This window comes from Hemiscyllium ocellatum, chromosome 30, assembly GCF_020745735.1.
Source record: "Hemiscyllium ocellatum isolate sHemOce1 chromosome 30, sHemOce1.pat.X.cur, whole genome shotgun sequence".
NCBI classification, from domain to species: Eukaryota; Metazoa; Chordata; class Chondrichthyes; order Orectolobiformes; family Hemiscylliidae; genus Hemiscyllium; species Hemiscyllium ocellatum.
In genome coordinates, this window is record NC_083430.1 from 22,696,841 (window position 1) to 22,723,596 (window position 26,756).

At 40.5% G+C, this 26,756-nt stretch overlaps 1 protein-coding gene across 3 annotated transcripts in view; it reads left to right on the forward strand.

Moving 5' to 3' along the window:
* The window catches only part of LOC132830138 (disks large-associated protein 2-like), a 297,766-nt gene that overhangs the window by 262,540 nt on the left and 8,470 nt on the right, over positions 1 to 26,756 (forward strand). For all 3 annotated transcript variants that reach the window (XM_060847644.1, XM_060847645.1, XM_060847646.1), the window contains 4 exons: positions 4,416 to 4,510; positions 16,041 to 16,465; positions 18,702 to 18,793; positions 25,732 to 25,884. In XM_060847644.1, the coding sequence (XP_060703627.1) occupies positions 4,416 to 4,510; positions 16,041 to 16,465; positions 18,702 to 18,793; positions 25,732 to 25,884 (765 nt within the window). The remainder of the gene's footprint in view (positions 1 to 4,415; positions 4,511 to 16,040; positions 16,466 to 18,701; positions 18,794 to 25,731; positions 25,885 to 26,756) is intronic.

A 26,756-nucleotide genomic window follows, 5' to 3' on the forward strand; every position in this document is an offset into this window, starting at 1 on the left:
CTTCTTATGATTCACCCTGTCTATAACTCTCATGATTTTATAGACCTCAATCAGGTCCTCCCCACCACCACTGCACTCCACCCCTGCTCCCCCCACCACACCCAACCTGTCTTCCTATTGAAAATAATGCTAATCTACTCAATCTCTCTTCATAGCTAGTGCCCACCATAACATCCTGGTAAACCTCGTCTGCACCCTCTGCAAAGCATCCACATCCTTTTGGTACTGTGCAAAAAGAACTGTACACACTTTTCCAAATGTGGCCGAATCAAAGTCCAATGCAACTATAATATGACCTGCCAACTCTTATATTCAATACCTCATCCGATGAAAGAAAGCATGCCAAAAATGGTGTCCTTGTCAAGTGTCTTTCACAGGTCTGCGGTCCTTTTTTGAAATAAAGGTTGATGTTTCTGTTGATTTATCTCACCTAATTTGACAAAGGAAGCCCTTATAGTGCAATTGAAATGTAATGGAATCCATTCACATTCATCTTTCCAGATTGGGTTCCACTATTCCTTTATCACCATGGTGAAACAGACACAGCTGGCTACAATTCAATAGATCTTTTGTTGAAGATCTACCCTTTCAGAAAGGGCCACACAAACTCCTCAGATGGCCTCAAATGTCAATATTGAATTAAGTATTTGCTTGAGATTCAGACTGATCTAGAGCTCAAAATGCCACTCGTCACATGAGTCATAGCAGCCATTTTAATCATCTTTGTTCAAAATTTTAAAATGATATACTGGAACATGACACTTTCCTAATCAATTTTGTGCCTCTTATCGCAAATGCAGGTTTTGACATCAAGATGTACAAAGCCTGACTGTAAGGGAGTTGAGTTTACAAGTGCACTCTTTAAATTAAAGATCATATGTGTCAGAATGATTCAAATTCCTCATTTCCTAAGCTCAGGAATGTCTCAAGTGATGTCTTACATGTTCACCTTTCCAAAGATTTCCTTTGATGAGGTTCCATGAAGAAATGTTAATATATGCAGTTTTGGCAAATGAATATGCAATTTCCCAATTATTGCCCTGTGTTAAGATAGCTGATTAAAATGTGCTAAAGGGCAGAAAGGAAATACTACCTCTTCAGGTTTTTAATTTGAAGGCTACCGTTTGAAGATCAGTTGTCTGTTAGCTACAAAACAAATATACAAACTGAAGCTACAACATTCTAGCCCCATCTCTGTCTTAGTGCTGAATTTAACCATTCAGAGAGTAGGATTGGACAACTAATACTCATCATTTGACTTTACATTTTATATTGTCTTACCTTTGTGTTTCCCTTTAAATTATTCACTTTCATCTCCATCTCCTGCCAGACCCTGCAAAATTATCAGTAATATTTTGACCATCTCATGTCCTTCTTTGCATGTTAGCACACTGCCCGTCCCATTTGAATGGGTTCTAGTATCTCCACTCCTTGTACACTGGCATAGCAGAACCTCTTCACTACTACTGGGCATCACTTTTCCCAATTAGATATGTGCATCTATGGCAGACATTGGCACGGAGTGTGGCTTGCCATTGTGCATCTGTTAATTTTTTTGCATATTGTATTATGAACTTTGTGAGGATACTATGGCCTTAAGAGGTATGTTTGGTCTTTTTGGTCAGAAGCAAGGTTGGGATGAAGACATTGAAATCTGTTCAGGCCAATAAAGTAAACTAGCTTGTGAGATTCTGGGTTTTTTTTAAAAGGTGGAATAGTAGAAGCAGACTGAATGGGTGGGGTCAGGCTCCCACAGAAAGCTGATTTTTAGTTTTAGCTTTTAGCAGTTGTTGGGGTCCCAAAGCTAGATGTGGAGCTCTTATCCCTCTCTCTCTGTTACAGCTAAAAGCTGGGGTTCTCTTTCTGCTGCTAGAATTGCATCTGGAATGCATTGCCTTACACTTACTTTAAAATAAGAAAAGACTGGTGTCTAGATTATCTTCTTAACATATTTGGAGGAGGTTTGGTCCGGTCAGACAATTGATTTTAAGGGTAGCAAATTTGACTCCTCCATCAGTATTATTTTAATACTTGCAATTTATTCATTGGATCACCACTAATTGTGATTAGGGAAACTTTGCCTTTAAAAGCGTGCTTCAAATAATTTTAGGAAATCTGTTTTCTAAGATTGCCCTCATACCAAGTCAAGTCACTTTGAAGCATAGGATTACATCACAAAATGTCATCATATCAGTTACATGACATGACATCAAGAAGCTGACATTCAGTAGTTCTGACCACTATCCTGCTTCTGCCAAAATAATGCCATAAAGGGAATGCTGTTGATGAAACTCCTGAAAAAGACCATCGCTTTAAATATGTTGAGTCACTGAAGGTACTTTAGTTGTTTCATGATATCATAATGAATGTTGTGACATCAAAGTAATCATTACAACATCATCAAGAAGGTACCTCCTCCAGTGAAACTTTTCTGTTTCCCTGCCCCACTTCCCCTTAAATAGATATCAAGGTTGATTTGTAGGAATATTGCTTGCTATCACCAACAGCAAAATCCTAACCTGCTATGTTCTGTCCATTAAAAGGACAGCAAAACATAGGCTGCGAGTGCAGAGATCTCCATTATGAGATCCTAACACCATTCAATGAACAGAACACTGGAAATTGTATTTCTATTTATCAGCTTTTTTAACATATCACATGCCATAATGCACTTTCCTTAATGTATGAAAGTTGGATGAAGACACTGTTAGAATGTCGATTTGGCTATAAAGTATGACACAATGCACAAATAAATGAACATATTCACCACAAATAATAGATTTGCAGCAAATACAGAATTTGCTATTCTTCCTCAGGATATCGACGACTACAAGAATGTTTCTCCTGTGCCATTTAGTCATTGCCTTGGCTGTATCATGTGAAGGTACAACATTAGTTTTTGCGTGTACAGGGATACCGAGCTCTAACTCACAACCACCTCTCTCAAGGACTCCTCCAGTGTTACTGGACGAGCTGAAATTTCTTTCAATAAAAAGACTGAAATCATTGTTTTTGATTTCTACTTGAAACTCCATTCCCTTCTCACCAATTCCATCGCTCTCCTGACAACGTGAGCCAGCCTGTTCACAACATTGGTGTCATGTTTGGTCTTAAGAAGCTCTATTTGCGCTTCCTACCTCTCATTTGTGTGGTCATTACAGCCATCTATATCCACCTATATAACTTTACTCTTGTCTTGAACCCTTAACTGCAGAAATTCTCAGTCAGACACTGATGTCTGTGGACTAAACTACTCCCATGTGCATGTCTTAACTCACAGCATATTTGATTTCCATAATGCCCTTGTGCTCCTGATCAAGCAACACCTTGACATTAAAATTTTTGTCCTTTTTTAAAATCCCTCCTGATCATGCTCTTCCACAGGTCTGCATTCTCCTCCAGCCTTACAACCTTCTGGGTTATCTGCTGTCCTCTAATTCGGAATTCTTGTGTGTCCCCATATATAATTACTCCACTATTGGTGTCTTGACCTTCAGTTACTGAGGCTCCAAGCTCTGATACTGTCTGCCTACATCTCTCTGCCTCCTCCTTGAAGTCATTCCTTAAAAGTTACCTCTTTGTTCAAACTTCTGGTCATCTGGCTTAGTGTGATTTTTTTTTGTTTTATAATCTTCAAGTGCTTGGAGAAGTTTTGTTACATTAAAAATACAATATAAGTCTAAGTTGCTGTTTTTATTATTATCCCTGCATGCAAGCTTGGCCTTAAGTAGCCTTTTATTGAATACATAATGATTAGCTGCTGCACATCAAAGCGAGTCCCTTATCTGTCCCTTCCTAAGAGGATTTTAGGATAAGTTGAGGAACGAAGCTCCAATAACATCATAAAATCTCCTTTTAAGACCAGAGTAAAGGAAACGTAAAATATATTGCTCAAATTCAATCAAGGCTCTCAATCAAGCATACACCTTGAATATACACAATTTGAGGATCTTAAACCTGTAGAATATGCTATCCTTTCTACTTTACTGCTGCTGTAAGAATCCAATTAACATAAATCAGTCATGACATTTTGAACTTAATGCACCAAGTTAGTTGGTACAGATTGTCAAGATTATATATGCATGTCTCACTGACATCTCCATCTATATCAGACTCTAGTAATGGTCAAGATATAACATCTGTGAAAAGGCCTATGTTAGTTTTATTTATTTATGTGAACTACAATTTTAACTCCCTTGTCATGTGCCCCAAAGAATAAGAACAAAATAAATCTCCCAAGTTAAAGATGTCATTGGTATGAATACATTCAGTGGCATCTCACTGTATAATCAGAGTTTCATAAAACCATTCTTTTTCTCAGTTTAGTCATGGCTGCTAAAGCTGCCTCTTGTTCTTGGCCAGTTTAGTCTCATGCAGAAATGATAACAAGATTTCATTGTCTTTTCATATATCAGGTGGATAGTTCAGAGACTATGACTGATTCTGACACAGATAGTAAAGGCCTTCGGGAGTTCCATTCTATTGGAGTACAGGTTGAAGATAATAAACGGTAAGTCACTTGTTTTAACTCAGTAGGACGTGTCCATCATTTGCTATTCATAGCATCATAGAATCGTACATCTCAGAAAGTCAATCAGCCCATCATGTCCTCACTATTGTTCTATCACAATAACTGTACTACTCTTTCCCTTGAAATATATATCTAAATCCCTTCAAAAGTTGCTGATCACTCTATTTCCAGCACCCTGCTATGTGATGCAATTAAATAATCACTGCGAGAAAAGGAAACTTGAATATCATTTCCATTTTAAGTCTTATCTTCCATATGCAACGAAATTGCATTGAGCACACAGAACTTATGTCACATCATGCCTTCTTGACAGTAATTATCTGGTAACAAATTCCATTTCCTATGATTTATATCACACACAACTAATGCAGTGCAATATTTTGATTTATAATGTGTTTGTAAGGAATCACGTTTGCTTGCCAGATGCTTTTGCATAAGATCCATCAGCTAACATTCACCAATCCAATATTCAAAGAACTCACTGGGCAACAAATAGGCATTATGTTATAGAAATATGATACTTGTGACACTCACTCACTGTGAATTTGGCTCCATCCTGGGAGTGCAGGATCAGTAAATGTTAAAAGTATGATTTTTGCTGACATTAGTGACTCTCATTTCAGTTTACAGAATTCTGTCTCATAAATCAGGAACAAAAAGTGTTGGGAAAAAGAAAACCGCAGGACAGCAGTACAAGGGGAGAGAAACTGTGTTTATTTTTAAGATCGATGATTTAAAAAGATCATTGACCTGATTGTGAATCCAATGTCTCTTCACAGATTTTTACACCTTTGTTTGCTGCCAGATCTCAAAGTGCTTCTTTACCCTGGGGTGTGTTTCCACTGGTGTCAGGGAATGCCCCAGAACCACATTCTCAAGTGAAGCTATTCTTATTGTGTGGCATTTTTTATTTAGTTGTTCATCATAGTCAAACCTGCTCCTGTCCTCAAACAACGTTTAAACATGCACAAAGCCCAAACGCATCCTGAGCTGATTTGCTTTCCTCTTTGCCTAGCCCGGTGTGATGCCGTATTGCCTCCACCTACCATGTCTCTGGGGTTCTCCCTGAGAAAAATTAACCCACCACCATATGAGAATCCAAAGCAGTTGACTTCTTTCAGCACTCCATTTGCCCACGAAGCCACTAGGGGGAGTTAGTGGTCACCTTTACTGTAACACTTGGTCAGAGAATTACAGTGATCTTGCAGTTCGCAGCATCAGCAAAATTTCAACAGAGGAGGATTCCACTCTCTAAAGGTTCAATCGAGAGATTGATCCTCCTACCCAGTGTGGATAGCTATTTCCCCCACCCCTCTTTTCTCATTGCAATATCTAGAAAGCACCGTACTTCTGCTCAGCTGCCAGTATCTGTTCACTAATCCATTACAAATCATTGAAAATTCAGTAGTCTCAGAAGTGTTCCTTTCGCATGTTGTGGAGTTCTCCTCATAGCTCTTCAGCCAGCCTTATCCGTATGTTTAGTGGGTGATTAGTGTCTTTGTTCATGGAATCATTTTCCCTGCTGGCTGTGAAATAAACAATTCTCTGCTGCAAGTTAATAATTTATTTCCCCGATTGCCCCACACGAAATGAACGTCAATGAGAGAGTGTTATGTAATGTGTGGTCCTGATTGCTGAAAAGCATTCCCAGATGTGAGTGCCTCGCTAAGTGAAGATTTTGGAACTAACACTGTACTTGATGACACTCAGATTCTCCTCTGTCAACCCCAAGGCTATTGTCTTTTTCTTCTCTTGCTTAACCAGGATAAAGATCTGTATTGTCCTGCTAAATGTCAACAAAATGCAATTCATTCAATTGGTAAAACAGAAAAACTGGAAATAGCACATTCAGAAGCATCAGTGCAGAGAGGTACAAAGTTATTATTTCACAACAATGATCTGCCATCAGAACTGCTCAGTACTGGCCCAGGCCTCTGCCCCAAACAAGTTTCAGTAGCTCTCGGTGCCTTAGCGAACTAATTTTAACGTTGTTACTGTTCTTTCCAGAGACCCTGCATGGCCTTGCTGCACCCAACATCAACTGCATATCTCTGCATCAGTGTTCAAAATATTTTCTTTTCTGAGCCCAACACTTGAGATTTCTCAGGAGCTCCTTTTTTGGTTTTCACAGGCTCCTTCACCACTCTTGCTAACTTCTTCATTGCATAATCATAAATACCCTACAGTGTGGAAGCAAGCTATTTTTCCCATCAAGTCCACACCAAGGAGCATCCCACCCAGACTCACCACACCTCCCCCCTCCCAACCCTATCCTGGCATTTCCCATGGCTAATCCGCCTAGCCTGCCCATCCCTGGACAATATGGGCAGTTTAGCATGGCCAATCCATCTAACCTGCAACACTTTGCACTGTGGGAGGAAACCAGAACAACCAGAGGAAACCAACACAGACATGGGGAGAATGTGCAATCGTCTGTAGATGAAATCGAATCTAGGTCCCTGGCGCTGTGAGGCAGCAGTTCTAACTGCTCTTGCTGTGAGCCACTGTGCATAACAATGTCTTCTATGTTTGTGTTAAAGTAAGGGGGGAATATGACCTCTTGCAGAAGCAGAATGAGAAGAATTCAACAATAAGATGAAAAGAGTTACTATTCCAATAATCTTAAAAACACAACAAAAGAAGGAAGCATTTATTTCCTCGACATCACTGTGTATAAATCAACCCAAGACAATAAACAAAAGTTAGCAACAAAAGTATTTTTGAAAGAACAGCTCTCACACTTACCTATGGACTGATGAGGTTACAGCTGAATAGTTGCGTGCTTATCTCAAACGGTCATTGCACTCCAAGTAATTCAGAATATATAAGGCAGTTTAAAAATGATATTGCATAAATACACTTCTTTATGAAATGAACCAGTTTAATTATAACAATATTTGTGACAATTGCATGTACCACATTTTCCCCATGCAGTATCTCCTGTACCCCTGCAGTTTTAATCCAGAGGCTCCACATTATTTTGCTAAGGATTCATTACCTCCGTTTTCTTAGTCCATATTGCTTTGTTGAAAAGTTGTAAAATGTTGTCTCCTCATTTCAGACCCTTTATATTATTTTAAATCCTTTACATCCCTTGAAGATCTGCTGCTCAATTTGCAGACTGTCTCCCTTCATCTTACCATGCCCCCCCCCCACAACCCACCCCAGCAACAGTCCGTCTTCCTCCACAGCTCCTCCCATCCCTACCAGCACTCAGCCCCACACCACTTCAGCTCCTCTATGCCTCCCCAGATGTCCCATCACCTCCCAACCACAACAGCTACTCACTCTGCACCTCACTTCCCCTCCAATCCTTAGCATCACTCCACGGGCCTCTGCTTCTGGCCTCACGCTCAGGTCTCTAACTCCAGCCTCATTGGCCTTGTTTTGGACCTTCTTCCTTTGCCCAGTAAGCTCACTTCCTCTTCCTGCCCCCAAGTCCTCTGCCAATGCTGACTGTTGCCTCATTCCTCAAATCACAGGCTGCTTCTTTCCTAATTTGCTGCTGATGGGTTCATAGTGAGCCTACATGGGAGAAAACCAGCTCCTCATCATTTCCTTCTATTCTGTTGACAGGGTTGACTTTGCTCCAGTTGGTCACCCTCAGGGGTGTATTTCCTTTAGTGATCTGGGAAACTTTGGGACCAGTTCTGCATGCCAAAGTACTTTAATTGTTGCCTTGCATACGCTTATAAATGACAAGTCAAAGAATTCTTAAAGACAAACTAGGATCAAATACAAATTAAACTAGAAACCTCGCTAGGAAGGATGAGGGAAAGGCACTATCACCACATTTTTACAGCAGGTTATGATATTCTAGGTGAATGAGTACAAGAGGAGGATTTGGAACAATTAGGAAGGATAGCTATTAATAAAAAGATAGTCCTGTAAATATTGATGGAAATGCCTCGATGTTCTGATGATATGAAAATATATGGGTTGAAATTAGAAATAAGAAAGGGACGATCACCATGAGGGGATTGTACCAAAGGCCCCCCATAGTCTGAGGGAAATTGAGGAGCAAATGTGTAGAGAGATCTCAGATATACGTAAGAATAATGGGGTTGTAATAGTAGGGGATTTTCATTTCCGAAAAACTGACTGGGGCTGCCATAGTTTTAAAGGTTTGGATGGTAAGGAATTTGTTAAGTGTGTTCAAGAGAATTTTCTTTATCAATATGTGAATGAACCTACTAGAGAAGGAGCAAAGCTTGACCTTCTCTTGGGAAATAAAGCAGCACAAGTGACTGAAGTGTTAGTTGGGGAACACTTTGGGACTAGTGATCATAATTCCATTAGTTATAAAACAGTTATGGAAAAGGACAGGCCTTCTTTAAAAGTTAAAGTTCTTAATTAGAATAAGGTCCATTTTAAAGATAGGAGACAACACCTCTCAAAAGTTGATTGAAGTGGACTGTTCATAGGTAAATGGACAATTGGGAGGTTTTCAAAAGTGTGATAATGACAGTTCAGAAGTTCTATCTTCCTGTTAAAGGGAAAGGTAAAGCTGGTAAGATTAGGAAACAGTAGATGAATAAAGATATTGAGTTTCTAGTTAAGAATAAAAAAAAATAGACATAACTGGGACCAAATGATTCTCTTGACGACTATAAAGTGAAGGAGCATTCTAAAGAGGAAAATTAGGAAAGCAAAGAGAAGATATGAGATAGCCATGACAGATAAGGTTAAAGATAATCCAAAGAGATTCGACACATACATTAAGAGCAGAAGAGCAGTTAGAGAGAGAGTATAGCCCCTTAAAAGTCAATGACGTTGTCTATGCGTGGGACCACAAGAGATGGGAGAGATATCAAATGAATATTTGGAGTCAGTTTTTCCTGTGGAGAAGGAAATAGAATCTAGAGAACACAGGGAAACACATATTAATATTATGGAAAACAGTTCACATTACAGAAGAGGATGTGCTGGAGGTCTTGGAAAACATAAAGATAAATAAATCTCCAGGATCTGATTAAGTGTATCCCAGAACATTGTGGAACATTAGGGAGAAAATCGCAGGGACCCAGCAGAAATATTTGTATTGTCAGTAACCACGGGTGAGATACTGAAGCACTGGAGGATGGTTAATGTTGTTCCTTTATTTAAGAAAAGATGTAAGGAGAGATTGGTGAACCAGAGACCTATGAGTCTGATAGCGGTGGTGGGTAAGTTGTTGGAAGTGATTCTGAAAGATAAGGATAGTCAGCATGGCTTTGTGCAAGACGGACCAAGATGCTGAGGGAATATGAGTGATAAAGAAACGGTACTAATTTCCAGATTGCTTCCTGAAGCTACAAGTAAATTGGCACAGGGTCAAATGGGTTTGGAGAAATGGGTTCAAATTCATGGGAATTGGCAATAGAACTGGAGAACTGGAGAAAGAAGGATCTGTTCTGATGAGATGGGCTCCATGTGAATCATGCTGGACCAGAGTCCAGCAGAATTGCGTAACTAATCTGTAGATGGGGCTGGCATTCAGTTACATAGAAAATTAGCAAACCGAAGGTAGAAGAGAAAGTAGGATTGAAGGTTAGTGATGGATTGTTACCAGAAAATAAAAGGAAGGGACAGAATATCATGTTGTATCAAGGAACCACAAAAGTGTAGGAAGATTCAATCATAGAACAAATTTAAAAGCTTTGTATCTTAATGCAAGAAGTAGTCGAAATAAGATAAATAAATTGACAATACAAATGGATGTAAATGACTAAGACCTCATAGCCATTATGGAAACATGATTACAGGGAGATCAAAACTGGGAGCTTAACATTCAGGGATATTTGACTTTTTTGGTTAGACAGAAGGGATGGTAAAGGTGATGGGTTAACACTGTCAAAAGAGGTGAAATGAGGAGAGTTGTAAGAGACACTCTAGGTTTGTAGATGTAAAGTCCATTTAGGCGGAGGTAAAAATACAGCATGGGAAAGAAGACATTGATAGATGACGTGTACAGACCCCAATCTCTAGGAAAGGCTATAAGTTAACAAATAAGAGGAGCATATAAAAAGAATAGAGCAATAATTATAGTTGACTCTGGGCCTGGCCCTTATGGCTTACATTGGAGGATCCTAAAAGAAGTTGCAGGAGGGATAGTGGATGCATTGCTATTAATTTTCCAAAAATCCTTAGATTCTGGAGAAGTACCAGACGATTGTAAGACTCCCAATTTGACACTCTATTCAAAAAGGGAGGAAGGCAAAATAAAACAGATAACTACAGGCCAACTAGCCTAACATCTATTGTTGGAAAAGTATTGGAATCAATTATTAAGGAAGTAGTAGCAGATTCAACATGGGTTCATGAAACAGAAATCATATGAGTTTTTTGATGAAGTCTCAATCAGAGCAGATTGAGGGGAACCAATAGATGTGTTGTGTTGGAGTTCCAGAAGATGTTTGACCAAGTACATCACAAAATATTAAGCCATATGATAAGAGCCCATGGTGTTAGAACACGGTGGCTCAGTGGTTAGCACTGCTGTCTCACAGCACCAGGGTCCCAGCTTCAATTCCATCCTTGGGTGACTGTCTGCGTGGAGTTTGCACATTCTCCCTGTGTCTGCGTGGGTTTCCTCCAGGGGCTCTGGTTTCCTCCCACAGTCCAAAGATGTGCATCTCAGGTGAATTGGCCATGCTAAATTGCCCATAGTGTTAGGTGCATTAGTCAGAGGGAAATGTGTCTGGGTGGGTTACTCTAAAGAGAGTCAGTGTGGACTTGCTGGGCCGAAGGGCCTGTTTCCACACTGTAGAGAATCTAATCTATTATATTGGCATGAAAAGAGAATAGCCAATGGGCGAAAACAGTGAATGTGGATAATAGGTTCTTTATCAGCTTGGTGACTCTTGACGCTTGGATTCCACAGGGATCAGTGCAGCAACTTTTACAATATATATTAACCTCTTGGAGTGAATGTACTGTAACCAAATTTTCAAACAACACAAAAATAAGTGGAAAGGCAGACTGCGAAAGTCTCCAGAGAGATATTGATAGGTTAAATGCATGAGCCAAATGTTGTTAAATGCTGTACAATAGGGGAAAATGGGAAGGTGTTCATTTTGGAAGGGCAAACTAAAGAACAGAGTGTTAGTAAATAAAGAAAATCTGTCGAAAGCTGCAACACGAAGGAACTTGGGAATATTTGTGCACAAGATGCAGAAAGCTAGCATACAGGTGCAGCAGGTTCATCTGGAAGACTAATGGAATGTTGGCCCTTATTTACAGGGGTTTGAGGTAAAGGAATGGGAAGTTTTACTGCAACTGTAAAAGGAGCTGGCGAGACCACACCTGAAGTGCTGTGAACAGTGTTGGTCACCTTATTTAAGAAAAGATATCATTTTATTGGAGCAATTCAGAGAAGGTTCACTCAGATGGTCCCTGATATGGAGGGATTATCTTATGAGCAAAGGCTGAACATTTTGGGAATCTACACACTGGAGTTTGGAAGAATTAGAGGTGTTCTCATTGAAACATGTAGGATTCTCAAAGGGCTTGAGAGAGTTAATGCTGAAAAGACATTTCCACCATGGGAGAATCTTGGACCAGAGGGTATAGTGTCACAATAAAGGGATTGTTGGGAGCCCTTAAATATTGTATTGGAAGCAGAATTCATGATAGCTTTTAACAGAGAGTCGACAAATATTTAAAAAGACTGAAGACTTCTGAGGGAATAGCAGGGGATTTGAACAAAACGAAAAGCTGTTTCAAATTGACCACACAGACACAAATGACCTTCACTGTAAAGCAATATCCTGGGAATCTACTTTTGCACTTTTTCTGATACGTTCCTGTTCCTTAATTCAGTACTGGGTTTGATTGACTGACTAGGACACTGAACAAATCCATCCAATGTGAATTGAGGTCTCTGTGACAAATTGAGACTTTGAACCCTTCTTGAAGGAAACCTGGGAATGAAAGGCTGATCACAGTAAAGTGAACAGAAACATATTGCATTGTTATAAGCACTCAGTTGATTAATGATTCTAGAGAGCTAAGGAAGCCTGTTCCATTTATGTGGTCTAGCCAGTGTGTGATTTCAGCCCTACAACACTATGATTGACTTTCAACTGCCCTCTGAAATAGCCTAGTGAGCTATGCAGTTCCATAGAGCTGTGATGCAGATCAACAACATCAGTAACAGTTCAAGGTAGCTCACCCTCCCCAGCTCAATAAAGGGATTGAAAGTATAAGCCAATCTCACCAACAATACCCACATGCCATGAATAAGTTTTAAAAGATCTGTTTCTTTATTGGTGATGAGACTCCAGTTTGAAGAACTGTGTTCTGCTGCACAGCTTTCTTGTTACTTTGAGCTGTATTATCAAATACTTTAAGTGTTTCCTCTTTGACTATTCTTTTATTCCCTCCACTTCTTCTTGAGCAATCCCCTCCTCTGCACCCCAGCATCATTTGGTGTGCACTTCCATAAAAAGCACTTTCAGCCATTTCTGTGTATGGGAGGGAATGCTATGGAAAAGTAAATAAAAGCTGCTGTCTTTGTAACTCTAAGACTCAGATTTTTGAGTGGGCTTTGGAAAACCTGACCTGCGTACTCTTGCACCTTCTGAAACATTCACAGACTTACGTGTGACTTTTCCTGGGATTTGTGTCTTTTCACACTGGGTTGTGCATTATTCAAGCCACACTTGTCTATGGACTGGGGGTGCGGGGCCCGACTGGTTAGAAAGGTCAACTTGACTCTTCAACACAGCACCTCAGCTTCCAGTAAGAGGGACCTGATGGGCTCAGTGAATAGGTTAGAACATGGCAGTTAGAATTTATTGTGAATTTATTCATGTTAGTCAAAAAAATGCAAAGGTAGAATATTTTCTAAACGGTAAGAAGTTGGAATTTACTGGGGATCAAAGAGTTGCAGGTATCTTTGTTCACAAGTGACAAAGGTTAATATGCAAGTGCTGCAAATGTGTTGCTGGTCAAAGCACAGCAGGCCAGGCAGCATCTCAGGAATGGAGAATTTGACGTTTCGAGCATAAGCCCTTCATCAGGAATAAGAGAGAGAGCCAAGCAGGCTAAGATAAAAGGTAGGGAGGAGGGACTAGGGGGAGGGGCGATGGAGGTGGGATAGGTGGAAGGAGGTCAAGGTGAGGGTGATAGGCCGGACCTGGGGGGTGCAGTGAGAGAGGGACTCACTGAAATCCTTGTAGAGGGAGGAAGAGAGCTTCTTCAAGGAAGGCATCCTTGTAAGAGGATTTGCAGTAGGTTAAAATCTTCGAGTAAAAAATGAGGTTTGCAGATGCTGGAGATCACAGCTGCAAATGTGTTGCTGGTCAAAGCACAGCAGGCCAGGCAGCATCTCAGGAATAGAGAATTCGACGTTTCGAGCATAAGCCCTTCATCAGGAATAAGAGAGAGAGCCAAGCAGGCTAAGATAAAAGGTAGGGAGGAGGGACTAGGGGGAGGGGCGATGGAGGTGGGATAGGTGGAAGGAGGTCAAGGTGAGGGTGATAGGCCGGACCTGGGGGGTGCAGTGAGAGAGGGACTCACTGAAATCCTTGTAGAGGGAGGAAGAGAGCTTCTTCAAGGAAGGCATCCTTGTAAGAGGATTTGCAGTAGGTTAAAATCTTCGAGTAAAAAATGAGGTCTGCAGATGCTGGAGATCACAGCTGCAAATGTGTTGCTGGTCAAAGCACAGCAGGCCAGGCAGCATCTCAGGAATAGAGAATTCGACGTTTCGAGCATAACTCAGGAATAGAGAATTCGACGTTTCGAGCATAACTCAGGAATATGCAAGTGCAGCCAGCAATTAGGAAGGCAAACAGCATGTTGGCCTTCATCACAAGAAGATTGAGTGTAGGAGTAAGTATGCTTTGCTATGGTTGTGTAGAATCTTGGTGATATCTGACAGATACATTCTGTACAGTTTTAGCCTCCTTATCTATACCATTGAGGGAGTCTGACAGAGGTTCACCAGATTAATCTGTAGAGTTTCATGGAATGAGGGCCAATATCGTTGTAAATTACAGAATTCTTACAGGACAGGTTAGGGTAACTTTAGGTAATATGTTTCCCCTGACTGGTAAAGCTGAGACTGAGACTTATGGGAATAGTCTCAGGGTGAGGGTAGGCCATTTAAGACTCAAGTGAGCAAGAATTTCTTCACTCAGAACGGTGAATCTTTAAAGTTTTCCACCGCGGGGCAGTGAAAGCTTATTCATTGAGCAGGTTCGAGTCCGGAATGAATAGAATTATGATATCAAGGGAAATGGAGATAGTGTGGGAATGTGCCATTAAGGTATATGATCAGGTGAGATAGGGAATGGTGGGCCAGGCTCAATAGGCTGCAAGGCCTACTCCTGTTTTCATGTTTAAAGTCCTTAAACCTCACCCCCTTCCCCTTTTTGAAATGTGTTTTGATGCTATACAACACTGAAACTGTCCTAAAATGCTTGATAAACTTATACGTGACAAGTCAATGGGGAAGTCAACTCAGGTTTACAGGACAGATCCTGATGACAAATCACTGCATTGAAAACAAGTTTCCATTACAATACAGCAGCGAATCATAATGTTTGAAGGTGTCAAAACAAATTATTACTCTTATACTTTCAAAATGTTCCAAACTCCACACCAGCCCTGCCCCTGTGTGAACTCTCCAAAGAGGTGTTTTTGTTTGCTATTTAAAAATGTGGAAAGGTAATTGTGGGCTATGCACCCAAGGCTTTCCCAACATCCCAACTGTCCCACACAAAGTTGGTGTAGGGTCAGGAAGGTTCAGGAAGCAGAAAACTGTTTCTCCATCAAAAAAAAATGAAGTTCAACATTTCATGATCCAACCGTCACAACCATTGGGAGGTGAAAATCCAGCCCCATGTGTTCCAGGAAGAGTCTGGTTTATTGTGGTTACTTCCTTGGTGACTAACAAACCAAAATGGCTTGGTGCTAAAAAGAAATCACTGCCTGGAATGGTACTAAACCTTGGCAAAAGTGAGGTCTGCAGATGCTGAAGATCAGAGTCTAGAGTGTGGTGCTGGAAAAGAACAGCAGGTCAGGCAGCATCCAAGGACCTGGATAATCGATGCTTTGGGCAAAAACCCTTCATCAGGAATGGTACATTTTTGTTTGTGCTGAATTAACTGACCTACACATTGTGCCGTATGGTTTTTTGCTTTGTCCCTTTTAGCTAAATAAATTAACAAGGCAACATAACGATTCCATTCCTCATCTATCTGGTGTAAAGTGAATGTGTGTGTAAGTCACATGAAAAGATGATCAGGCTTGACTGTTCTGCATTTCATAGTCCAGACTCGTACATGGAGTTGTCATTTGACAGAGACCACAGGCAGGCAGGCAGGCAGGCAGGCAAGGTGCTAGTGTTGTTGTGTGGGTGGGACTGTGAGTGGGGGAGTGCAGTTGGAGAGATGGCCTCAGCGTCCAAACCTATACTGTCATTTCAGATATCACCTTCAAGAGAGCAGGGTGGAAAATAAGAGTGGATAAAATACCAAGACGTCTTGTAGCTTGCATATTAATTATTCATATTTGGTTTCTCTAGGCATGCCAGATTTAAGCGTTCAAACAGTGTGACAACGAGTGTTCAGGCAGACCTTGAATTGGAGGGTATTCCTGGCCTGTGTGTGAGCACAGAGGACAAGGGATTTCAGTTTGGCCAATCATTCGAGCGGCATTCCTCAGAGCCAGAGCATTCCAATGAGTACACTTCATTCAGAACTGTTCACACACAAGGACAATGGGCGTACAAGGAGGATTACCGAATGCGCTATGATAGTGCAGACGCCCAGCGCCAGGACCACTGGGGAGAGGCCAGTGTTCACAGCCTCCCAGATCCTGGCAGAATATCTCCATGCCACAGAGACGGTGACTGGTTTATCAAGTTACTGCAGGCAGAAGTGGAACGATTAGAAGGATGGTGTCAGCAGATGGAGAGAGAAGCTGAGGAAAATGACCTACCTGAAGAGGGTAAGCTGATTCGACAATCCATTCCATGGAACGATGCTGTGCCCAAAGGCACTTCCTAGGCTCATTGTCTCCAAATACTTCACCTTGATATGTTTTTGTCACAGCTGGTTTATCATTGCCTTCCTCACTGAGGGTCAAGGCTAGGAGATTGGTGGTAAGTCTTCCTCAGACAGAATAACAGTCAACCCCTGCCATTGGCACTATTGTAGTCATCTAATAACTGAGCTAATCAAATCTCTTATTGGTAAATAACAGCATATTTTTCCTTGCTATAATTTTCATGCATTTCTCTTTGGTTACTTTAGCAACCTTCAATGCTTTGAATTCACTGTCTGTAAACCTGTCCCAAGCCTCTGCCCAGAATGCCGTCTCACTGTTACTCCATGCACAGAAATTGCTGAGTTATACCGTTCTTAAATTTTGTTTTCCCACTGCCCGACTTACAACATTCCCACAACTGGGAACATAAGACCTGAAGCAACCTGAATCAGACATGCACAGGAATTGCAGCAAAATCCCTTCCAGCTATGAACACACAAACACAGCACAGGAGTAGGCCACTCAGCCCTTCGAGCCTGCTGTGGCATTCAGTAAGATCATGGCTGACCTCAACTCTACATTCCTGCACATCCCGAATAATCTTTCTTTACCATTCTGTCTTCCTGAGAAAAATTTATTATTTTTCTGCAAATATTTTGATTAGATCCAAACTTTGGGAACCGATGGCCTCGTGGTACTATTTAGGAGACTCTTAATCCAGATAATGTTCTGGGGACCCGGGACCATGGCAGGCGGTTGAGTTTGAATTCAACAAAACCCTGGAACTGAGAGTCGAATGATAACAGTGAAACAATTACTGATTGTCAGGAAAAACCTGATTTACAAATATCCTTGAAGGAAGGAATCTGTTGCTCTTCCCTGGTCTGGCCTACACATGACTTCAGACCCACAAAATGTGGTTAACTCTCAGCTATCCTCAGGACTTCTAAGGGTAAGAAATTAATGCTGGCCCAGCCAGCAAAGCCCACATCCTGTGAATGAATAAAAATGAACTAAACAAAGTTTGCAAATAAAGTATAAATGAGTTGAAAAGTGGGGTTAATTGGATATATGTGTCAGAGAGCCAGCGTTGGTGTCATTTTCCCCCCTCCCCTTTCTGAAGTTGCAGATTGCCAGAATATGGTTTCATAATTCCCATTCACCGCCCAATGGTTACAGTTCATGTGCGTGATTTTACAAACAAATGTTTGACTGTGTGTACCAGCCCCACACAACCTTACCTGACATTCGTTTACAGTCAAAGGTGATGATTTTGGACTCTCCCTAGAAAGGGGAAGTAAGTCCAGCTGTAATCCTGTGTAACATTTGCTAACTATGCACAACTCGAAGATCCAAAATAGGATCTTACTTAATGTATAAGTAGTTGAACTTGCTGAAGTAACAGGGAATTTCCACAATTTTATTTTCCATTTGAGTGTTTATACAGTAAAATTGTGAACTGATCAGCAACTGGAAAAAAAACATTTTTTTTAGCATAATCCAAAAATTTAAATGAATGTGATCTGATTTTCAGGCTAACACTCCGCTTCAGTCTATGTCCTCAAATTAAACTACAGGTGGACATTCAGCCTCTGACACCAATGCTGGCTCTGTGACACATATATCCAATTAACCCCACTTTTCCACATTTTCCCTATAACCCTGCAATCTTTTCCTTTCCAAGCTCAGAAACCATTTCCTTTAGAACATTACTGTTTGACTCTGCTTCCACTACCTTTCAAAACATGCCGCCCACACTGTAACAAGACATTGCAGAAAGTAAATTGAATGAACACAGCTCATGAAAAAGGATGGTTATCTTTTAAATCACAGATTTGACTATTGTGCCCATAACACTGACGCACTTTGTCCCCTTTAAGTCATTATGTCTATTGACTTATTTTTGCTCCCTCTTTCAATCTCCTGGCATTTTGTCTGGCTCACCAGCTGTCAGAGTGAGCATATGACTCAATGCCCTTCTGTCTATATCATTGTAACTGGGCAATTCGCCTTTCAGAGCAGCTGAAGAGTGGCATTGGCAGAGTCCTGGGAACAGATTGCTTGACTCCCTTCATGAGGAGATTGATACATGCTCAGGGAAGTGATCTGAATATTGTTGTTTACTTATGATAAACAACTCTGTGCCCTGATGCAATGATTGTATTCAGAATTTAACGCATTCTGTCCTGTGTTTCAGTACTTGAGAAGATTCGCAGCGCGGTAGGCAGTGCCCAGCTTCTCATGTCACAGAAGTTCCAGCAGTTTTACCGACTATGTCAGCAGAATATGGTAAATCATAGTAGTTGTGTGTGTTCATTTTGGGAAGTAAGGGGATTTGTATCTCTGTTTCGTTGCATCAACTTTTCACCTATCTCATACTGCTTCCCTCATCTTTAAAGAGTCTATCCAGCACGACCCTTTTTAAAACTGAGTACGAAGCAACTATGATGAACCACAGCATTGCGCTTCTATTTCGGTTTTCAAAAAGCAGACTTCAGTTTTCAAAGTTTTCTGAGAGTTCTGTCCCAGGTGATGATCAGCAATTGAATGGTGTGAGAGGCTTCACATACTAAATAGCCTACCTCAGTTCAACACAGAGAATTTTATTTCAAGCAGTTATTGAGTTCGACAGGATGAGGGTAGAAGAACAATTTATTGAGGCTATGCAAGATTCAAGTATGTATTTGCATATGGGTGTTTGTGCATGTTGTGAGTTGCCTCACGCACATAACATTTCAAAAACTCTTCCAAGCCACGTTCCCTGATAAAATTACCAGAATTCATCATTGTACATGTATTTGGAAAGGTAAGGACTGATTAGGGATACTCAACATGGCTTTGTGTATGGGAAATCATGTCTCACAAACTTGATTGAGTTTTTTGAGAAAGTAACAAAGACGATTGATGAGGGCAGCGCAGTAGATGTGATCTATATGGACTTCAGTAAGGTGTTCGGCAAGGTTCCCCATGGGAGATTGATTAGCAAGGTTAGATCTTACGGAATACAGGGAGAACTAGCCATTTGAATACAGAACTGGCTCAAAGGTAGAAGACAGAGGGTGGTGGTGGAGGGTTGTTTTTCAGACTGGAAGCCTGTGACCAGTGGAGTGCCGCAAGGATCGGTGCTGGGTCCTCTACTTTTTGTCATTTACATAAATGATTTGGCTGCGAGCATAAGAGGTATAGTTAGCAAGTTTGCAAATAATACTAAATTTGGAGGTGTAGTGGACAGCGAAGAAGGTTACCTCAGATTACAACAGGATCTGGACCAGATGGGCCAATGGGCTGAGCAGTGGCAGATGGAATTTAGTTTAGATTAATGCGAGGTGCTGCATTTTGGAAAAGCAAATCTTAGCAGGACGTATACACTTAATGGTAAGGTCCTAGGGAGTGTTGCTGAACAAAGAGACCTTGGAGTGCAGGTTCATAGCTCCTTGAAAATGGAGTCGTAGGTAAATAGGATAGTGAAGAAGGTGTTTGGTATGCTTTTCTTTGTTGGTCACAGTATTGAGTACAGGAGCTGGGAGGTCATGTTGCAGCTGTAAAGGACATTGGTTAGGCCACTGGTGGAATATTTCATGCAGTTCTGGTCTCCTTCCTATCGGAAAGATGTTGTGTAACTTGAAAGGGTTCAGAAAAGAGTTACAAGGATGTTGCCAGGGTTGGCGGATTTGAGCTACAGGGAGAGGCTGAACAGACTGGGGTTGTTTTCCCTGGAATGTCGGAGGCTGAGGGTGACTTCATAGAGGTTTACAAAATTATGAGGGGCATGGATAGGGTAAGTAGGCAAAGTCTTTTCCCTGGGGTCGGAGAGTCCAGAACTAGAGGGCATAGATTTATGGTGAGAGGGGAAAGATATAAAAGAGACGTAAGGGGCAACGTTTTCACGCAGAGGGTGGTACATGTATGGAATGAGCTGCCAGAGGAAGTGGGTGGAGGCTGATACAATTGCAACATTTAAGATGCATTTGAATGGGTATATGAATAGGAAGGGTTTGGAGGGATATCGGTCGGGCGCTGGCAGGTGGGTCTAGATTGGGTTGGGGTAACTGGTTGGCATGGATGGGTTGGACCAGAGGGTCTGTTTCCATGCTGTACATCTCTATGACTCTATCTGACAGAATATTCCACACAAAGAAATAGGGATTCTAAAATCAAATTATAATCCTTTTTTCAACATTTTTTAAAACTCAATTTAATAATGAGAATCCTGCTTTAGATTTCTGCATTTGTTGCTTAATTGTGACAAACATGACACTTAGTTGTTTCTTCTCACATGGACATCACAATTATCAGTAGTACTGAATGCACCCAAAAATAAATTGAATCTGCCAACATTCAGTTTGGTTAGCTTTTCCCAGTACACTTCAATGTGGTCAATAATAAGGAAAGCTGGACTAGCTCACCATTCTGTTAGTGAAGTAATATCAGGAAATGAGGATAATTGTACAGTACAAGGATTACTAATTTTTTTGGCGATGTGGGAGAAAGTATTGTCCAAATTTACAAGAATTCTGGTCAGTCTGCATTTGAAAGAGAAAGGTAGTTTAATATTTCTCTGTGGATCAGGCACCAGTCCTGTAATATTAGCCTAACTTCTGTTTTCAGATGTTGAGTAAATTGTTCTGGAACTGTTTCACCATTTTATGTTTTTATGTCAAGTCCAATGTTCTTAATCTGTAAATGTTGATATATATTGATGCTCTTAGACAATGGAATTTACTGCTTGCGGCATGATTTCTATTTGACTGTTTTTAATGCAACCTCAGTGCATTCCTTAGTGGAAATTTATCCACTAGATTTGAACCCAAGTCTCACTGAGACACCTTCCTGATACATACACTACGCAGCTGTCATCTTTCCCCAGTTCTGCTTCTCCTTCAAACACACCCCTCATTAATGAGATATCAAGCTACTTCACTTTGTGCCAAATTCTCTGTCAATGCTACTGTTTTTCCAGACCCTTCTGAGATTAATAATGCACTGCATGAGAAATAGATCACAGCAAATAGGAGTAGACTATACAGCCCATGAAGCCTGCCTCACCATTCAGTCTGACCATGGCTGACCTTGGGCTTCAATTTCACAACCCCATCTGATTTTCATATCCCTGATTCCCTGAGGGACCAAGATCTATCTGGCTTGCATTTTAAAGGTGTTCAGTAATCATCCACAACCTTTCACAGACCTTTGAGTGAAGTATTTTCTTAACATGTCAATCCTATATGATTAACCCCTTATCCTTAGCCTGTACAGGAAATGTTCTGGTCAGCTATGTGATGAAAATAACTTGAATCCTCCACCATCACTCTCCATTGTTATGACATGTATGTAAAAGTGTAGGTTGCCACAGCACCCAGACACTTTGGGAGACTGGTGTGCTCAGTCAGCTTGAAAGCCAATATAGACCACATTAGAATAAACAGCATAAGACTTGAATCCCTTTCTCGCTGGGGTAAATTCAGGACATGCCTCCTTGCCACAGAGATGGTGGAGATTACCATCTTAAATCTACCTTCACATAGAGAGCTCAAGCAGAATAGATTCCAGCAGTTTCCCAATGACTGATGTTAGACTAACTGGCCTGTGATCCCCTGTATTCTCTATTCCCCCTTTTATGAGAACTGGTGTTACATTTGCCAACTTCCAATTTGATGGAACCACTCCCAAACTCAGGCAATTTTGAAAAATCTGGGAAATTAAAAAAAATGAGTAAAAGTTACTATTCATATCAGCAGAGCAAAAGAATTGGAGAAACTTAAGGGACTGAAATTGGATAATTCCCTGAACCTGATTACATACAGCTTAGAGGAGATAGCTGGCAAAATAGTGAATGCAATAAAATCAAGTTGCCAAATCCAAATTTTCCAAGGTTTTCTAACTTAGGAACTGATTTAATTCTGCTGGTCATTTTATAATAAATTTAAACTTCTCCTCTTAGCGCTAATCTATGCTGCAGTGGACCTCTACTTTACTCATCTTTGAATACCTTCCTCAAAATTTAATCTTCTTTGGACTGTCAAAAACCTGACAAAAACTCATCAGAAATTCCAACAACAATTCAATCTCTGAATTCTGACATGAAATCTTCATAGCCCTATTTTTCCACTAGTCTTTACAAATCACTGATAAAATTATTTCAGAATGCTAAACACTTCTATTAAACCTTGCTTGTTGAAGTATTTTATTTGTTCTAATGCTAAAATAATTATCAAAAGGTTTCAGAACTTTTTCAAAATTACATATTGCTTCCTTTACACTTTTTTGAGCTGAAATATTAAACTCCTAATTGTACATAATATTTCTGTTTCTGATTGTTTCTGCTTTGCAATCTACTTTGCATCTTAAGATCTGCTTTCTCCAAGATGTCTATTTCTGTTTTATTTTACCAGTCTTTGCAATGAATTCTTCCCTGGCAATATTATTTCTGATACAATGTCTTCCTAATGCGATTATTTATTTCCCTTGTTTTAGAAGATTTTAATTTTGCAGTATAACATTGCGACTGCTGCAAACTGATAAATTGAAGATTATCTTTGCATTCAAAATGGGGGATTCCAACTTTTTGTAAATAAAATGGAATATTTGCACATTTTCCACAGCTTCTCTAGATGGATCAACTAATTACAGCCTTAAAATAATTCCCGTTTCCTTAATGGTTTTACTAAATAAATCATTCTGCCTGCAGCTTCAACAATGATTGCCATTCTCTTCAGTGTTTTACTGAATGAATCCTGTTTCATTAATTGTTTTTTTCTTCTTAGATTATTCCTGCTGCCTGCAGCTCTAAATAATAATCCCCATTGCTTCTTTTTTTGGATACACCCTACTGAGTGTTTTAAATATGTACTTTCTGCCATTAACATGATTTAATTAATGAATATCCTGCCTTTCTGCAGCCTCTTAACTTGCCTCTTCCAATGCAGTTTATTTGCTTTGGCTTCTAAGTTGCTTTGCTATTGCTTTAATGCTGGCTTTGTAACTTTCCTGTGTCTGTGATCTTGTTCTCAATTGCTTTTGTTACCTCGATTTTCCGTAATTTATCTGTGCATTCTGGTGCCCACTCATTATAGAGTGGCACTTAATCTGAGCTGTATGCAGTTGCTCCCAGTCTGTAAACTGTGCCATTTATGAATGTCTTCTCTTGCTGACCAGAGACTTCAGCTTTACTCTCAGAGCCTCTAATTGCCATTCACTCTGACTGAACCTTATCTCGAGACCATTCCTATGGACCATCACCACCCAACACAATATGCCTGGGAGTGAGTAGCCCTCCAGCCCATGGAGTTGCATGTTCACAATTGGTGCTACAGGTCTCCTACCAGGTCTGAAGTACTTCTTACCACTGAATCTCGATTCTGTCAGGTTGAATCTTGGCACAAAGTCGCCTTCTTTTCTAAAGCCCTTGAGTGTTAAGCCCTTCTTAACTACTGAATGACTGAACAAGCAGCCTTCTTAAACCTATAGGAGGCAGCTGAATGGAAGCTGCACCATGTGGGAAGATAAAACCTCAGCACTATGAGGTATCAGGTAGATTTACTACCACCATCCTTCTGCTTTATAGGAAACTACAGCATCTAGGATGGTCAAGACAAACCACTAGGTAGTCTAATGAGAAGGGTTCTCATCTTAAACAAGACATAGTGTTTGCTTGATCACAGTTAGGTATAAAGTGACATTAAAGTGTTAGATATTGTTTGAGGAAGACCTAGACACTGGGTCCTACTCCTTCAAGATCCTGAGTTCTCCCTATTATGTCCAAAAGATGTTATGAAGTGGAGTGGTGCCCAAGACATTCTTCAGCATTAACCCTTTCAGATCCATTACACAACGCCCTTTTTAGCAACAGGCCACCACAACCTTCAGAACAGTCAGTAATTGAACTGTGGGGGTTGGGAAAGTTGCAGGAATACAGTGGCGCCTGCCTGGTCACTACTTTAATCTTCCCCCAGCACCATTGCCTGCCAAGTTTAAAATCATTGGCCAAAGAATGTGCAAGGAGCGTAATAGTGCTTAGTGATAGTTTTGAATTTAGAAATTTGTTTCCCATACACCATAGTTTCAGAATAGACATATTGCTGCTGAATTTTTAATACTTTGAAAATATTCAACTGGCAGCACTGTTTTCTGCACCACTGCATTGTATTGAACAGCTAAATATGAAAAGAGGCCAATGAACAGGTCACCTCTACTTTTACCCAAACCTTCTCAGAATTCATTTGTTCTCTCCTCCCCCATCCCAACCACCTTCATTATCCACTCCGACAGCTTGAAAATATCAATCCATATTCTCCACAGACACTTGAATAAAATTTGTTTTTAATTTCACAATAAGAAATTTTAAGGAAATCTGATTATGAATTGATTGCTTTAATCCAGACATTATTGGGCTCAATCCTATAACTAACTGTCCTCAGCAAAGCAAGCAGTAGCATTCTCAAGATTAGTTTCATTAGCTTCAGGCAAGGGGAACAAAAATACATCAAGAGATAATGATCCCTGTTGGAAAGTACCATAATGTGGATGTTGAGTAGGAGCAGTGGGAAGGTAATTGTTACTGTCAGCAGGAGAAATGGTGGGCAATGATCTGGCAACCTTTCTAATGACCTCCTCTTCTGAAGTGAAAATTATCTCCATGGTGTTCCAAAGTGGCAAAAGTCCTGCTTACATTCATGGTCTTGTCTGTAAGAGCAAGAATGGTTACCTGAACATGGTGTTAGATGTTTACCCATGTCCCAATAAGTGCACAATTTTTTTTCTTCAGGAAAGGAAGGAGAAAGCACAAATTAATAAACATTGTTTTTTTTCCTGAACACCACATGTTCCTAAAACACCTGCATGTTTCTCTTCAAGTCCTAGCCTGGCCTTGGAAATATATTGCCATTCGTTCAGTGTCGTTGGTCATAATTCTGCAACTGTCTAACAGTCCTGTGAATGTCCCTACGCCACATGGGCTGCAGTGGTTCAAGAGGGCAGCTCACCACCACCTTAAGGGCAGTTAGGGATAGGCAATAAATTCCAATTGAGTCAGTGATACCTACATCCCGCGAATGAATAAATCAAAATTAAAAACAACTCCATCGCCCTCCCCACCAAAACCCACAATTGTCAGGGCCTATCGGGATCAGGAAGGTAGTTTTCAACACAGAAACATCTTCTTTCATTGGTGCTTTTATTTAGTAGTTTTAATTGTAATTTCTTTCTTGTTGCCTATTTTGTGCTCTCAGGATCCAAATGCTTTTCCTTTGCCTACGTCCCAGGATCTTGCAGGATTCTGGGATCTCTTGCAGCTGTCGGTTGAGGATGTGACTTTGAAGTTTGATGAACTTTTGCAGATAAAAGCAAATAATTGGAAATTGCTAGAGGCTTCAGACAGAAAGGTAGGCCCGCACATGTCCACCACAACTCACTATTGTGCTGTTCTCAGTTTTGTTCTTTATTTGCTTACTGAATTTTTAAGTGGTCATGAAAATACGTTTGATGAGAAAATTCTGTAACCACATTGTTAAGTTTCATCATGATTTTTTTTAAATTGCAATCCTGGTTGGAAGACAGCTTTTGGTTAAAACTTGCACCTTGTCCTAAGGGAGTAACGGAACAATGCATTGAGAGGAAATGAGAAGACTTGTTGAATGACATGTTTCCCTGAATGAGTATTACATTTAGTGTAAAATTACCATAAAGAGTAATATCTCCAGTCTTATAAAAGGAGAAGTTTGTTTTAAAATGGTTAAAAATGTAAAATGCCACAAACATTGAACAACAGTATTTAATGGTGCATCACATGAAGAAGATCAAAAACAATTGTAATCCTGCTACAACCGAACAAGAAAAGGGACAATGGAGACCATTAGCATCAGGGGATCAATAATCCCATTGAAGGATCAGACTTTGAGGAAGCTTTTGAAAGAGAAGAATCATAGAATCCCTACAGTGTGAACACAGGCCACCCAGCACAACAAGTTCACACCGATCCTCCGAAGAGTAACCCACCCTACCTTATTATTCTACATTTACCTCTGCAAATCCCTGAACACTATGGGCAATTTATCATGACCAAATCACCCAACCTGCACATGTTTGGATTGTGGGAGGAAACCAAAGCACCCGGAGGACACCCACATAGACAAGGGGAGAATGTGTAAACTCCACACAGACTGACAATCACCTGAGGCTGGAATCAAACCGGGGTCCTTGGCACTCTGATGTAGTAGTGCTAACCACTGAACCACCCAACAGAGGGCAGGGAAAA